The 15,189-nt window shown below is 37.7% G+C and overlaps 1 protein-coding gene across 1 annotated transcript; it reads left to right on the forward strand.

Annotated features, from left to right (window-relative positions):
- Positions 1–934: 934 nt before the first annotated feature.
- LOC140778245 (protein STAR1) lies at positions 935–12,710 on the forward strand. Its single transcript, XM_073122865.1, has 4 exons — positions 935–1,099; positions 1,183–1,518; positions 11,811–11,998; positions 12,324–12,710. The coding sequence occupies exons 1-4, from the start codon at positions 1,084–1,086 to the stop codon at positions 12,573–12,575; spliced, it is 792 nt and encodes a 263-aa protein (XP_072978966.1). The 5' UTR covers positions 935–1,083; the 3' UTR covers positions 12,576–12,710.
- The last annotated feature ends 2,479 nt before the right edge of the window (positions 12,711–15,189 follow it).

Consider the following 15,189-nt stretch of genomic DNA (forward strand, 5'->3'; position numbering starts at 1 on the left):
TTAAATTTAACCTTGTCAGGGTGTAAAAATTCAGTGGAATCCCTAATAAATGTGGTAATCTGCTACTAGATGTTGTAATGTGCTTCTATATATCACTATCCGCTGCTTAAAAGGAAACTTATATCTATTCAGTGTTTTAGTTAAGTCTTTATCATTTAAACTCCAATCCAATCGATATTTTAGATATATTGAAAATTTTATTAAATTCTTTAAAATTTTTGCTCTTATAAGAATCTTCAAATTCGTTATTATCAAAGTCTGGCAATTCGCTGCAAGCTAGCCACCATTTTTTTTGTAAACAGGAATCTAATGCTTAGAAAAAAAAAACATAATTCACTGATAAATGTCATAATCTGCTATTAAATATTATGATTTGCTTCTAAATATCATAATCTGCTGCTTAAAAGAAATTTTACATTTGCTCGATGTTTCGAAGCTTATACAATTTTCTACAAATTTTATCTCTTATAAGGATATTTAAATTTAATCTTTCATAGCTCACAATTTGTTGGAGGATAACAACTAGTTTTGTATAAATAAGAATCTAGTTCTAAAAAAAGATATGTATTGTGTCTATAAATGCCAAAAATTCACTAATAAGTGCTATAATCATTTCTAAATATTATAATCCGTTTATTAAAAATAAAAGTATATTTTGACTCGCTGTCACATTTACCCTATAAGAATAAATAAAAAGTAGACATATACACAACCCTAAATTATCTAATTGTAAATGTACTAAGCCTCCTTCGTTAAAAAAAAATTTGTTGAAAAAAATATTAAGAAGTTAACTAACTAATTAGAAAAACAAAATTGCCTTCTTTTCTTTTCTTTTTTGTTAGAAGTGGATTTTGGAAAAATTAGAGAAGATTATTTCTAACTAACTATTTTTCTTTCTCCTCGTCATCTCTTTTCCAACTATATTCCGTTGTAGGGTCGTCCATTTCCTCCTCCCATTAGCATACCTAGTCCTAAAAGATCGATTGACCTCAACCTACACGAATCTCTCTCTCCCTCCCTCTCTCTCTCTCTCTCTCTCTCTCTCTGCATCATAAGGAAAACAAATTCACAATCCCCAATTAAATGGGTTCTTCTGCAGGTACGTACTAATTCTCAAACCAATCTCTCCATCGCTAATCTCTAGCTAGCTAATTGGATGCTCTCCATTTACCTGATCAATAGATGAAGTGAGAGAGCATCTCCTAGTAGATGTCGATGGCGCCGCCAGCGGGGCAGGGAAGAAGGCAAAGATCCGGGTGCACAATCTAACGAAGCTTTCGGAGGCGACGGGGGAGGAGATACTGAACAAGGTGTGTCTGGATGTGCCGGAAGGGGTAATCATGGGAGTGATCGGGCCGAGCGGAAGCGGCAAATCGACGCTGCTCCGGGCGCTGAACCGGCTCTGGGAGCCGGCGCCGGAGACGGTCTTCCTCGAAGGCGACGACATCTGCCGCCTCGATGTCCTCGCACTCCGCCGCAAGGTCGGCATGCTCTTCCAGCTCCCGGCGATGTTTGAAGGTAGGTGCCGTGAATTTTCTTCTTGGGTCTTTTTGCATATCACCACCTGAATTCTAGTCTTATTGCAAGAAATCCACTTCATTGATAAGAGATTTTTCTCAACTTTATTTAATTTCGTAATTAAAGAAATAGTTTGAGAAGTGGTGGGTCGCCTTTCACGTTTAAAGGGGTTTGAATAATTGGAGCATGTGGGAGAGAATATGGGCATATAAATGGATTTCTAGATGTCTTGACGTGTATGATGATGTTGCCGTGTCATACTGACGCATGCAGACAAGGAAACAACAGTTGGTAGTCGTCTGACTGCGTAGGCTATGCGTGTCTGCGATTTTCTCCCGTTAGAGTGTAGATTAACTGTTGAAGAGGAACCCAGCTTTACTACTTTTAAGAAAAAAGAAAAATAAAAAGAAACACAGACTTCTCGGAAGGGTAGTGAATCACCATGAGTGATCGTTTCATAGCCGTTCTTTTCCATCGTCTACACGAAGCCATGCGTGCATGCCCTTTGGTAGTGCGCTTTTGTTGCTTGTCACCACCTGACATCCAAAGACATGGCGTCCGCCGTGGTCGTAAGCTCAGGGGTGAAAAGGAGCAACCGAGCTTAGATCAGCTCGAAATTAGAAAACTCTAGTTCAGGCTCAGGTCTAGTTTGAGACAAGCGGGCTAATGTGGACTCAAACTCGAGCTCGAGTTCCAATATAGCACATTTTCAAATTCACGTCTACAAGGTAACTGAATTATTTAATGAATTCATCACGTGGGGAAATACTTCAACTATAAAGCGTACTGTCTTTCTTTAGGAGATGAGCCGACTAATATGGGGCTCGTACTTGGCTCGAATACAACTAATTTTCAAAATCACATCTAGAAAATAACCAAATCAATCGGTGAATTTAATAATTTTAGGGGAGAGCTCAACTATAAATAGTACTCTATTTCTTTAGTTTTTTTGATATGGCTCTAGTTTGAGCTTAGCTTAGTTCAAGACATGCCAACTAATATGAGCTCAAGCTTGGCTCAAATACAGCTTATTTTTAAAGTCACATCTAAAATTTTACCAAATCAATTATTGAATTTAAAAACTTTGAAGTATAATTCAACTATAAAAAGTACTCTCTTTCATTAACTTTTCGATACATGAGACTGAGGGAAAGTAAATACAAAGGCAACAACATAAAAAATGAAGCCATTTAAATAAATGTAGTGGTGAGGGCTTTAACCATTGAAATCCTACATATAAGAAAAATACTTTAGCCAAGCTAGCTAATGTGAGCTTGAGCTAAGCTAGCCCAAGTGTCGAGCTGGCTTGATTTTCTAATTTTTTTTGTAATATTTACTTCATAACTACAATACTTGTAGCTTCGAAGAGGTGGGTAGATCTTGATTAAGTGGGATATACATAGGCTTCCTCTCAAGCTAAGTGATCAGTGTATTGAAAGCCGGCCATGGCGGCGTAGCACATCGATCATCTCGCCAATAGAAATGGTAGTCGCGGCCAGACTGCTTGGACGAACTTGGCAATTGCAGCTAGACTGCCTGGGCGAACTTGGCGAGCCACCAAGTTGTGTAGCTGGCCGAGTGGCCTCGATCGTCTTCCTCTCTCGATTATCTCTAAGCAGCAACGAGAAGTCGACGGTGGCAAGTGAGTATAACCAACGGGTAGCAATGTTACGATTTGACCACATGGGTTAGGTTAGTGAGTCGATTGAGTCGAGTCATGTTAACTCAAGTTAGTTAGTTAGCTTTATTTTATTATTTTAAATTTTTAATAAATTAAATAATCCGTATATGGATCTAATTCACTATGATTTTTACTCCTATAAATAAGAGTGGAGATGTGTTTGATAATCATTAGTGAATCGATTATTAAGAGAGGGAACTAATCGGGCGAAATTGCAGCCTCAACCCCTCTTCCAACTACAGTGAAGGCCCCCCCCGCAGTCCACTACAGACCTAGAATACCGCCACAGCAATACCGGAGCAGCCAGCCACGATTACCCCAATGTCGTCTTCCTAATCTGCGGTGGAGCTTAGGGCCAAAATACCTAGCTTTCCATCGATGGCCATTTAGAAACTCTTAGTCCCTACACGTGAGCCAAGCCGGCAATAGTCACAACAGAAGGCCGAAAGAACGCCATCCACGACCCTCCTTGTTGTAGTAAAACCACAGCAACTGGACACGGGTCCAACATTCCAGTGACCACCGAAGGCCACGGTCGGCTCCCACTAGCTGACTGCAAGACCATGGTGGCCACTACAACTACCAGCGACCATTGCATGGCCGAAATCAATGGCCACACTTGTGATGAAACTGCTTGAGAGAAGCAACGTTGAGTTGGCTTTCACCGATCTCTCCAACACGTAGGCTCCACTATAGTGAGGCTATAGCCACCAACCGTTGCCACTAGGGGCCAAGGGACCCACCAATGAGGCGCTACAACCACTGTTGCTTTAACCCGAGCCTAAGCTTGATGATGGGCTTCCACTATCGCTCGCCGCTGTAAAGACCACTTGGAGGTTGACTCCTGGCAACCCACAACCTTGCGCAACTGTCACCAGTGCCCATGTAGGTCACAACGACACTGTAACGCCCCTGCCCGGCACAGGCACGTGCACGCACACGCGCCCACACGGCACGCGCGGCGCACGCGACAGGTCGGGCGGGGCCCGTCACGCACAGATACACTCCTGTGCACATACGTTCATGACATCATCAAATAACACCTGCTAACATATCCATGATCACATAATCCATCACCAAATAAATCATACTCTTAACCAAATAAACCTGTTAACATATGAATATCAAAGTCCACAATAATATACACTAGACCGCTACATAATCTGGCAGGACCCACACAGGCCACAACAAACCATCAAGATACAACTAAAATAACTAATACAAGGGTACACTATGATTCGACCTGTATTATACAAATCATTGTCTAATACAAAAGAGTACAAATATCAAATATTGGTACAACTCGATTTCTATATAAACTATCATCTATACCATCTCGTATCTATAGCTCACCTCATCATCGCTCTAAAATATCTTCTCAAGTCGCTATCACGTACCACATATCTAAGGGGGTTAGAAAAGAAATAAAGAGAGTCATGAGCAAAAGGCTCAGTGAATAGACCTTACCCCGAATCAGTGATGCCAAACAGAGAGTAAATCATGTACTGTATAATATGAATCAGAAAGAGTATCATGTCATGAATGAGTATATGAATGTATCCTCAATAATATATAAATGAAAAGTAGATAACACGTCATAACTGATAAAAGTATATAATTCTCGACCATGAGTAAACAAATCTCCATGTCATCTATCATCATAACTCTCTCTCAAATATGACACATGATGCATGCCGATCATGACTATGCTATGATATCAAATGCAACCATATATGATGCATATTGACCACTCGATAATCAGGTAACCGAATGATAATGAAATCATATGCATTTCTCAACATCACGATCATCACCGACATCTCGGTATAATATCATCATACTAGACCACTGTGCACAGTCAACACCCGGTACCCGGTCTCAACATCATGCCCAAAGGCTCCGAGCATACTCTGCCATCCGCAAGGAGTATCTCAAATATAACTATACCCTGCCATCCGCTAAGGGTATCAACATCCATCCAGACCGGGCACCCCACATAGTTGATAGAAACCTCGTGAGGATAACTCGCCACATATGCCCTGGCGAACGGCATGTGTCCGATTGTCTGTGCGCACAGACTCAACTGACCTCGGACATGGGCCACGAGATATTGCATATCAGCGACCATAATCATCAATCCAGGCACCCCTAACCCTGGCGCCTACTCGGGTATCCCCACGCTTTCTATCAACTATCCTATCAATCATATTTCATGCTTTCTTTTTAAATAACAGATCATATGCATATATCCAGTACAATAACGAGTCAATGCATAATAGGAATTTAGGTGGAACAAGAATCAAGAGAAAAATGCTGCAATGTAGTCTCCAACCATGTATCTAACACATGCATACTTTTGCTAGTCTATCACATGCACACTCATACTAGAAATCATCTCGACATAAAACCATAACAGTATAATCATCTCCAACCATCCTTATTTATCATTATCATACTTATATCAAAGATCAGCCTAATTACATGCATGATAAAAATATGCTCGACGGTAATCATCTCTAGATAAAGTCATAATCATGCTGGAGGCCAAAACATGCATGTACATAATATATAATATAACCTAATTTGAGAAAGGGATTTAGGGGATAAGACTACTCACCGTCTGATCAGAAGATACAAACCACGCATCTCTCACGTCCGTCAGGTAACCGAGTGACACTCATCGCTAGCAAGGTCCACGGGGTCTCAAATAAGGGGTTCGGGATCGTCTGAAAATGTTTAAGTAACATAAAGTTAGTTGTTTATCCCATTATAATCCGTTCGAGTAAAATATGATGATTTATTAGATTTTAGAATTTCTACTTATTTTTATAATTGGCTAGATTTTTATTATAAATAAAATATAAATATAGATAAAAACCTAATTATAATTAAATTATATCTTGATTAATTAGGGACTATGTAGCCATTATCTTCTTTGTTACAAAATAATAATGTATAATAAATTAATAGAATTACTTAAAAAATGTATATCATAAGAATATTAGAATATAAATCTAATAATTATAATTTACAAATTTATCTATTAATCTAATATACATATAAGTAAGTAAATAAATAAATATAAGTATTACCTATATTTATGCCTAATTAATCATTAATTATAAAAATTATCATTAATAAAATTACATTGAAGGATATATAATATTATTAAAATAGTTAATGTCTAAATAATCTATTTGCATTAATTAAGAAGCAAAATACTTAAATAAATAACATAAATAAACTAATTAATTAATAATTTAATTACAACTGCCATCAGTGCTGGGCTCGGCCCAGCACTGTCTGCTACAGTGCTGGGCCGAGCCCAACACTGTGCAGAAAGAGAAAAGAGGAGCTGAGGAAGAAGGAGAAAAAGAAAGAAAGAAAGAAAGAAAGAAAGAAGAAAGAAGAAGAAGAAGAAGAAGAAGAGAAGAGGAAGAGAAGAAAGAGAGGAGGTGAGGGAGGAGGTTGCGGACCCGGGCCGGCGGGGAGGGCACCGGCCGCTGCTGGCCAGCCAGCGGCCGGCCTCTCGCCGGTGGCTCGGCTCCGACGAGCCCACCCTCGGGCAAGAAAGAGAGAGAGAGAGAGGAGAGAGAGAGGGAGAGAGAGAGAGAGAGGAGCTCACCGGCGCTCGAGGAGGTGGCGACGGTGACGACCGGCCTCGGCGAGAGAGAGAGAGAGAGAGATAGAGAGAGAGCATCCAGAGAGAGAGAGAGAGAGAGAGAGAGAGAGAGATTTAAAGAGAGAGAGGGAAGGCGGTGGGAGGTTAGCGGTGGCTGCGGCGGCGCTGGGGCCCGCCGCTGCCAGATGGCCGCAGCCGGTTGGCTGCGGCGACGCGAGAGGGGGGGGGGGTGCGTGGCACCTCCCCGACGCAGCCCCACTGCATGGGCACGAGGCCGGTCACACTGTGGCCGGCCACGTCGTGCCCATGCAAAAATATTTTTTTTTTTTTTTTTGGGTTGTTAGAGACACCCCTAGGCCGAAAACTAATTTCATCCCTAAGGTTAAGGCTCGGACAAGTGCATGAAGGTGATGAAGTACACGTATCTCGAGGTGTGCTAAATTTTTGCAATCCGGTTCAATCAACTTGCATGAACCAATTAGGAAACCGTGCGCATGACTTAGAGCCCAAGGACAACCGGTGGAATAACCTGGTGGACCCGCATCAACTAATTGAGCCAAACTTACAAGTAGACCCGTGGGCCCATGAGCATGATATTAGCTAGAAGATCTAGCTCGCGTACTAGTCACATTGAGGATAAGGTGTCAGAAGCGTAGTGGATTTTTACAAATTTACCATGTGGGTTAGTTTAGGTGAGTCGGTTAAGTTGAGTCGAGTCAAAAATTAGTTAGTTAGCTTTATCTTATTATTTAAATTTTAAATAAATCAGATAATCCATATATGGATCAGATTCGCTAAGATTTTTACTCCTATAAATGGGAGTGGGTATGTGTTGATAATCATCATTGAATCGATCATTAAATTAATCTAAGTTTAGTCAAATTATTATTTTCGTCTTTATTTTTATCGTAACTGTTAGATAGCCTTTATCTATTTAGAAGTAGACCATTATTGTATAAGCAATCCGATCTTTCAAACCCTAGCTATCTTCCTTCACTAATAGCCACCCTACTTTACCGCTGTCCACTATCATCGACGACTGCCCCAACATCAGATATTTACCGTTCTATCCCATTCTGACCTTGCTCTACTATTTTAACCATGATTTTCTATCCAGATCTCTGATTGATTTTATTTCCAAAGCTGTTAGATCTAGGTTATTACACAACATAATCTCATGATCATCCTACAAATGGATCAACAGCAGCAATAAGGCAGCGGCAAGCAGACGATAGTGGCAATCAGACAATGATTTTGTTGAAGCTATTGCTAATTGCTTCATCTCCTCTTCTTTTTTTTCTTTTTCTTTTCTTTCTCTCTAACATCGAAAACCACCCACTTTTTTTTTGTCTTTCTCTGTGCTTTAATGTTGGAAAAGAGAGAGCACGTGGAAAAGAGTTGGGAAAAAGATAGCCATGTGAGAAAGAGAGAGTGGTGGGAAAGAGGGGCTGTGTGGGAAAGAAAGTCTGGCTCATGTTAACATTGGATTTAATGCATTTAATTTTAGATCATGGTAGTTTATCGCTAAGATGTTAAAGAGATCTGTATATATATTTGTGAATTATAAATTGAATATAATCTATTATTTTTATGATTGTGAATTACAATATTAAAATTTTATAAATTATATATATATATATTATCATATATAATTATGTTTTATTTTTTATATATTAAATTGTTAGATCGTCTTAGCGTGGGGTGACCACCCGCAATCTGCGGCCGCTTTTCAATACACTATAGATGATCTAAATATCTGTAGTCTTTAGGATTGCCATGTAGGCCTTGCTGGGCCTCATACATTTGATCTTCTTAACATACCTAATAAGACTTTGATCAAGCTCATGCACTCTTAAGCATGCTTTTCGCAATTTTTAGCAGCCCCTTTGGGCCTAGTCTAACAAATCTATAAATTTTAAGCATCTTTTTAACTCTCTATCTCCATGCCATTGGATCGTGTAATGGGTGCCCCATTAGTAATAGGGCTACTAGCTCTATCATGGGCATCCCCTAGATTTTCACTACCCCCTTGGCTTTCTTTCCTACTTTTGTTAACGTTCACACCAATTTTTAGACTAAGATAGTTTGCTCATTATTGTTCTAGTTTGGTTGGAATAAGATGCCTATTATTTATTATTTTGGGCCTGTCTTAGATGATATCATTTGTAATATTCCCCTTCCAACTGGTGCCAATAGGAAAATTTGCATCTAGCACCCTAGTCCAGTGGGAATTGTCTTTGTCTCCTCGATCGCTTATTTTCTATCTAAGTCTAAGTTGGTTCCTAGGTTAGCCTGGGAGGGGTGGGTAGCATTGTAGGGCTACCGATTACTTCTAATATTAAAATATTCTTGTGGTAGGCTTATCGGCTTCAACTCTCTACTAATGCTAGACTCCATGTGTTGTCTCTGTTATCCTTAGCCACTTGCCCGATAAGCTAAGAGGAGATTATGTGGAGCACCTCCTCCTTGGGTGTCCTCCGGTAGGAGGGTTTTGGGACCTTTTGGAACAACACCTAGGGTTCAACTTCACACACTATACTAATTGGAGCTATTTAGATTAAAGAAGGGGATGCCTCTCCAAGGATACCTAGGTCCTAATTAAGAGTTTCATTGCCTACGACATGTGGCATCGTTGAAAAAGCTATAACTAGAGGATCTTCCCACAAAAGCTAACCACTACTAAACCAACTTAGTTTAAAACTATTGTCCTTGCTGAGGAGGTGGTCAAGCACATTGGTCGTCGTTCTGCAATTTCCTTATGGTCGTGTCAAGGGTGCTCTTGGTGTGCCCTAACACCGAGGATCATCCTTATCAATATGGATGGTGCTTTTGCCTTTTCCATTCACAAAGTTGTATCACTCGGGGGCACGATGGTATCTTAGTCTTGGTGGGTGCCTATGCTTCGTTGGTGAATAATCCTCTACATGTTAAAGTTAAAGCATTCTAGTTCATCCCACTAAAAGCTTGGGACTGCAAGTTCTCCACGCTCATTGTTCATTATTCAGTTTGACCCCCTCATGCTAATCAAAATTGTGACGTCTCAATGATAGCATTGGCTCTCCCCCTCCCCCATTTCTCACAAATTCTAAGCAAGGATGTTCATTGATTTGGTATCAGTAGTGACACTATATTCATCGCCTTTGCTTATGTTTTAGAGAATTTGTGATTGAGGTTAACCTTTTCGTTTTTACTTTCAATCGGATTAGGAGAGTATCTCTTGACAGAGTGGTTTGCTGTAGGCAAAACTTTCCTTTTAATTAAAGAGCTATAGTTGAAAATCTGGGGATGTGAATTTAGAGGAGACATGGATCTGTTGAGGGATTGGCTACAGTCTTGCTGGATGGCTTTAGTGGCTATAGCATTTCTATTCTCCTGTGGGGTCAATAGCATAGCTAAGGTTGATTGGACTCGTTCGAACGAGGATGAGGACAAAGAGACTATATTCGTCTTCCTCCTCTAAGGTAGGATGTAGTTAGATGAGTTCATTAGAGGTCCCCTTTCCAACGATGGAGGCCAACATGCCACACTCTCTAGAGAGCTTGAGGGTGCATTCAAATTAGAGATTCTATGCTTAAGCATGTCTAACAAGGCTGCTCTTGGATGGTTAGCTACTCTCTTAACATCTTCACCTCAAGAGCTACTCTTTCCATGCATTGATTTCGTGCCCTACCCTAAACCCTAAACCCTTAACATGCACTTCGTAAATGCTGCCATCCAACAAAGTATCTAATAGGGAGGAGACTAGCGACCCGCACTAATCCTTGCACGAATAAGTCCTTACTAAAAGAACATGGAACTTCGTACCAAACTTGCCATTTATCAACCAAGAGTTCAAATTCTAGGAGGAAGGTGTCTTTACCTTCTTCAACGAACTCAATGGAGCCTTTTGTGCTCCACATTTTCATGAGGGCATTCTTGAGACCGTCGGCATTATTGATTTTGTCAATAATTAGTTTACCCATGCAAAGCTCAGGGTTCATATTACTGAGCCTGTGTTCACCCTTTAGTGGGATGGAGACTTCCATTTTGTTTCGAATCAACAGCTCTACGAAACTTTTGATTAGCTCCTCATCAGCCACAAAGACCAAGGGAAGAAAACACAGCAAGCTAATCATAAGGTAGTGAGGATAAGGACTAGAAAATGAGCAACAATGTAAACTACATCCATCTTAGGAGGGGAGAGAAGCAACCAAAGGAGCAGAGAAAGAGAAAAAGGAGAAGACACATGTAGTGGAAAAACCCTAAAAGATTTAGGGAAAAAATAAGACCAAAGTAGATGCAAAAGGTTCTCCAATAATTTGAATCAAAATTCAATCCATCTTGATTTTGAATCAAGCTTGAACCATTGGATACGATTGATCGATCCCTGTTCTTTGTAATTTTTACATAATTAATCCTTTTAAAGTATTTTCTAATATTATTATAGTTAATTCTGATAATTTATTTTGCCTTAAGAATTACTCTCAATAACTTAAATTTGAAGAGAGTAATTGTAGAAAGGTTAAAAGTTACAGACTTATATCCATGTACGATAAAATAAGAAATTTGTGGTGTGAAATGATATCCCTAGAATAGATTGCAAACTTCATTGAAGATTAGTGGTACTATGGACTATAGTCAACAAATACAACTATTTTAACTTCTTAATAAGTATTAAAGTATGAAGTCTTGACTTCAAGTAATGTCAGTGTTATTTGTCATTTTTACAGAACACCCACTTATGTAAGTCTAGTGTAGATGTCCTATTTAACTTTTAATCTATGTTCAAAGAAAAGGAAACTACTATGGGAATTATGGCTTCATTTGAGTCCATGACTTGCTTAAAGTACAATAATCTTAAACAATTCAGCACAGATAATGCATGTTAGGTGACATGAACATTTTGGGAGCTATATAGCAATGAACTTCTTAATTAATCAATAGTAACTAGCGAGATTATGATAAGCTGATCCTTCTTGTTAAGTTAACCTTCTTATTTGCTTGGATCAGGTACAGTAGCAGACAACATAAGATTTGGCCCTCAACTCAGAGGAAAGAAGCTACCAGAATCCGAGGTACAAAAGCTACTGAGCTTAGCAGACTTGGATCCCTCTCTCACTTCCAAACCGGCATCGCAGCTATCCGTGGGTCAGGCACAACGTGTTGCCTTGGCTCGCACCCTTGCAAATGAGCCTGAGGTCTCTCTCTCTTCTTTTATGTCTATGTATTCATGCATGGACACATTGATCCGTTACCTAATAGCTTAAACTTTTAGATAAATTTGTCACCTAAGTTAATATGAAAGCTAGATTTTTATTTATTTTTTAATCCATGTGGTATCAGGGACTTCTATGTATAAATGTTATCCCCATCTTCTATCCTAATGTGATTTATATGATTCATATTAACACAGCAGTGATGATTTTGTCAGGACAAAACATATAAATAAAGTGAAGTAGTGAACATTATAATAGCTGATAAATATATATCTAACAAGATAGAACTGCATTTATGTTCTTCCAGGTTCTTCTGCTAGATGAGCCCACAAGTGCTTTGGATCCAATATCGACGCAGAACATAGAAGAGGTTCTTGTGAGGTTGAAGAAGAGTCGAGGATTGACAGCATTGATGGTATCCCACAGTGTAAAGCAAATCCAACGCATTGCTGATGTAGTCTGTCTCTTGGTTGGCGGCGAGGTGGTGGAAGTTCTTGACCCCTCCAATCTATCTGAAGCAAAACACCCGATGGCTCGACGGTTCCTGGAACTGAGTTAGCCTCAGTTTGTGTACTCAAAATTTCCCTTCCTATCATGATATTTAGTTGCTTGTGCCTTCCAAATATTGCATGATACCGAATCTAGGCTCCATGGTGATTGATATATTCAAATAAACTTTATAGACTTCCTTCTATTTAGTAATTGGGAATTTTTTTTATCGTAGATATGTATACTCTTCTAAAATTGCTTATTCACGTGTATACATATTTCCAAAACACAGTTTTAATAGTTATTCCTTAAAACTTTCTTTGCATGGATTTAACCAAATGTTAAATTTTTGATCTGTTTTGATAGAATTTGAATGATAAAAATCACCATTCTCTAATAATTTACGCTTTTAAGCTTTTGATTTTACTGATATTAGAGTAAGATTCAGAAATTTAAACTATACCCATTTGTTGTTTACAAATATAAAATCTTTATTTATTTGAGTTAAGTTCACTTCTTGAGTCACTTAAAATATCTTGAGGCTAGACGTGATATAATTATAACGACGGGTCCAAGTTAACCATAGTGATTGGTTGGATAATACTTTATTTATAAGTATGCTGTATCGATTTATTTGTCTCACAAAACTTGTCTAGCAATATTCGCAATAATACTGCCTATTTCTTGTTAAAAATAATCGTGCATTATTAATAATAAAAAAGGAAATAGTCACGCATCTCAAATTAATTGTGGTTTATTCCAAAAAAAAGAAGAAAAATACAAGCAAGCTACGGACAACTGTAAGAGGTAGTAGAGTTTGTCCATAATTATTGACAAAAATTCAGCAAACTCTATCAATTGATAATGAAGTCTCATAGTATTTTGGAAACATAAATTTTTGGACGTGCAAAACCAAATGAAAAAAAGAAGAAGAGGTGAATGAAGAAACTTTCATTTGTCTGCACTAAATGGATGAAATCATAAATGCATGTGAGTATTTGAAAAGGCAGACTCTATTCTATGTGTGCATATGATGAGTGATTGATAATAGATTTTTTATATAAATATTTGAGAGATTTTTTTATCTTTAATTATGGTCTGAGTGGAGGTCATGCAGGTAAAGGAATTCTTTACTAAAAGATATGCTATCATATAATTTACCACTAAAGAAAATACCAAGGTTCTAACCATGGTACGGGTGAAAACGGATCGGATAGTACTTAATTCATATCCGGATCTGTATTTTTAATTCAGATGCGGATTCGGAATATTTGACGGATAGCAAAATTTAAAACCATATCCTAACTAAACGGATACGGATAATTTTCGGATAAAGGATCAGATCTTAAACGGATATTGATTAAATTTAAAATAATTATAATATTTTATTTAAATATACACAAAATTATTAAGAGTTTTACAACAAATAATTTTTTTGTATGTCAAATATATAAAATTAGAGAAATTAATCTCTATAAATAATATATAATGTATTATTAGTAATAATATTAATACTTACTATTTAAATAAGCAAACTAAAAACTGTAAATCATTTAAAAAAATATGTGAGTAAACGGATATCCGATATCCGTATCCGAATCTGAAAAATTTATCCGACCCGTATCCGAATCCGTATCCGAATTTTTTTCAAAAATTCTGTCCGTATCCGAATCCGAATCGGATAGAAACTTTTTATCCAAATCCGATTCGAATCGGATTGGATAGCGGGTCAGGTCGGAGTAACTCGGACCGTTTTCAACCCTAAACCGGTCTTGGGTTTCATCCATCGAAGATCATCTTCTGAATATTCATCAAATATAGGCGTGGATTTGAAAAATCTTCTTTTGAGGGTTCATTTCTTTAGCCTCCTGTATGGCGTCGTTGTCATCGCTGTTGTATATATGATCGTAGGCACGCAAAATGATGCCGCCTTTTATCATGTACAAGCTTAAGAAGCCTCGTCATCACTAGCAACTTTTCACATCATCTTAAATGTTTCGTTGAAACTTTAAGCCCCGTTTGTTCTGAGTTTAGAAAATTTTCTAAACCAGTTTAAACCAAACACTAAAATAATTTTATTTTTCTTAATCAAATTTAGCCCTCAATAAATAATTAAATAATAATATATAAAATTTATTATTCTTTTAATTTGATTCTAATTTTACTTTTGATATGACTTATATCTATCATTTTAATATCTTGTCAATCTTATCTCTTATGGCTTATCTCTTATCTCCTCTCTCTCTTCTCTCTCTTTTAAAATACTCAACTATTTATATTGTAAATATTATGTACTCATTCAATAAGAACCCTATAAATAAAATAAAAATTACAGAAAAAAGTGTAAATAATTTGAGTAGATAAAATATAATTATTTTAAAATAATTTTACTAATGCTATCATTTAGTGTAGGTTTAATAAAAAACTATATAAAAGAAAAGTAACTTATCGATTATTAAAAGTAAAATGTTGTTTTGCGGACTTAAAAATAAATTTGTGAGAAATGCAGCAAAGTCTAATTTGCTAGATTACAAAACAAGCCATCAAATGTTGTTTTGCAGGCTTAAAAATAAATTTGTGGGGTTAAGGTTAACTAAATTAGTTGATTTGTAGGTTTCGAATATAGTAAAGGCTAGTTAGCTGGCTTACAAAAGAAGCCAACAAATATTATTTTGCGGGCTTAA

This window comes from Typha angustifolia, chromosome 15 (assembly GCF_048772165.1).
Source record: "Typha angustifolia cultivar Huaian chromosome 15, ASM4877216v1, whole genome shotgun sequence".
In the NCBI taxonomy this organism is placed as follows: Eukaryota; Viridiplantae; Streptophyta; class Magnoliopsida; order Poales; family Typhaceae; genus Typha; species Typha angustifolia.

Coding starts and splice junctions, on each gene's coding strand:
- LOC140778245 (XM_073122865.1), top strand. Junction 1,519..11,810: donor GCTCCCGGCGATGTTTGAAG/GTAGGTGCCGTG, acceptor TGCTTGGATCAG/GTACAGTAGCAGACAACATA. Junction 11,999..12,323: donor CCCTTGCAAATGAGCCTGAG/GTCTCTCTCTCT, acceptor ATGTTCTTCCAG/GTTCTTCTGCTAGATGAGCC.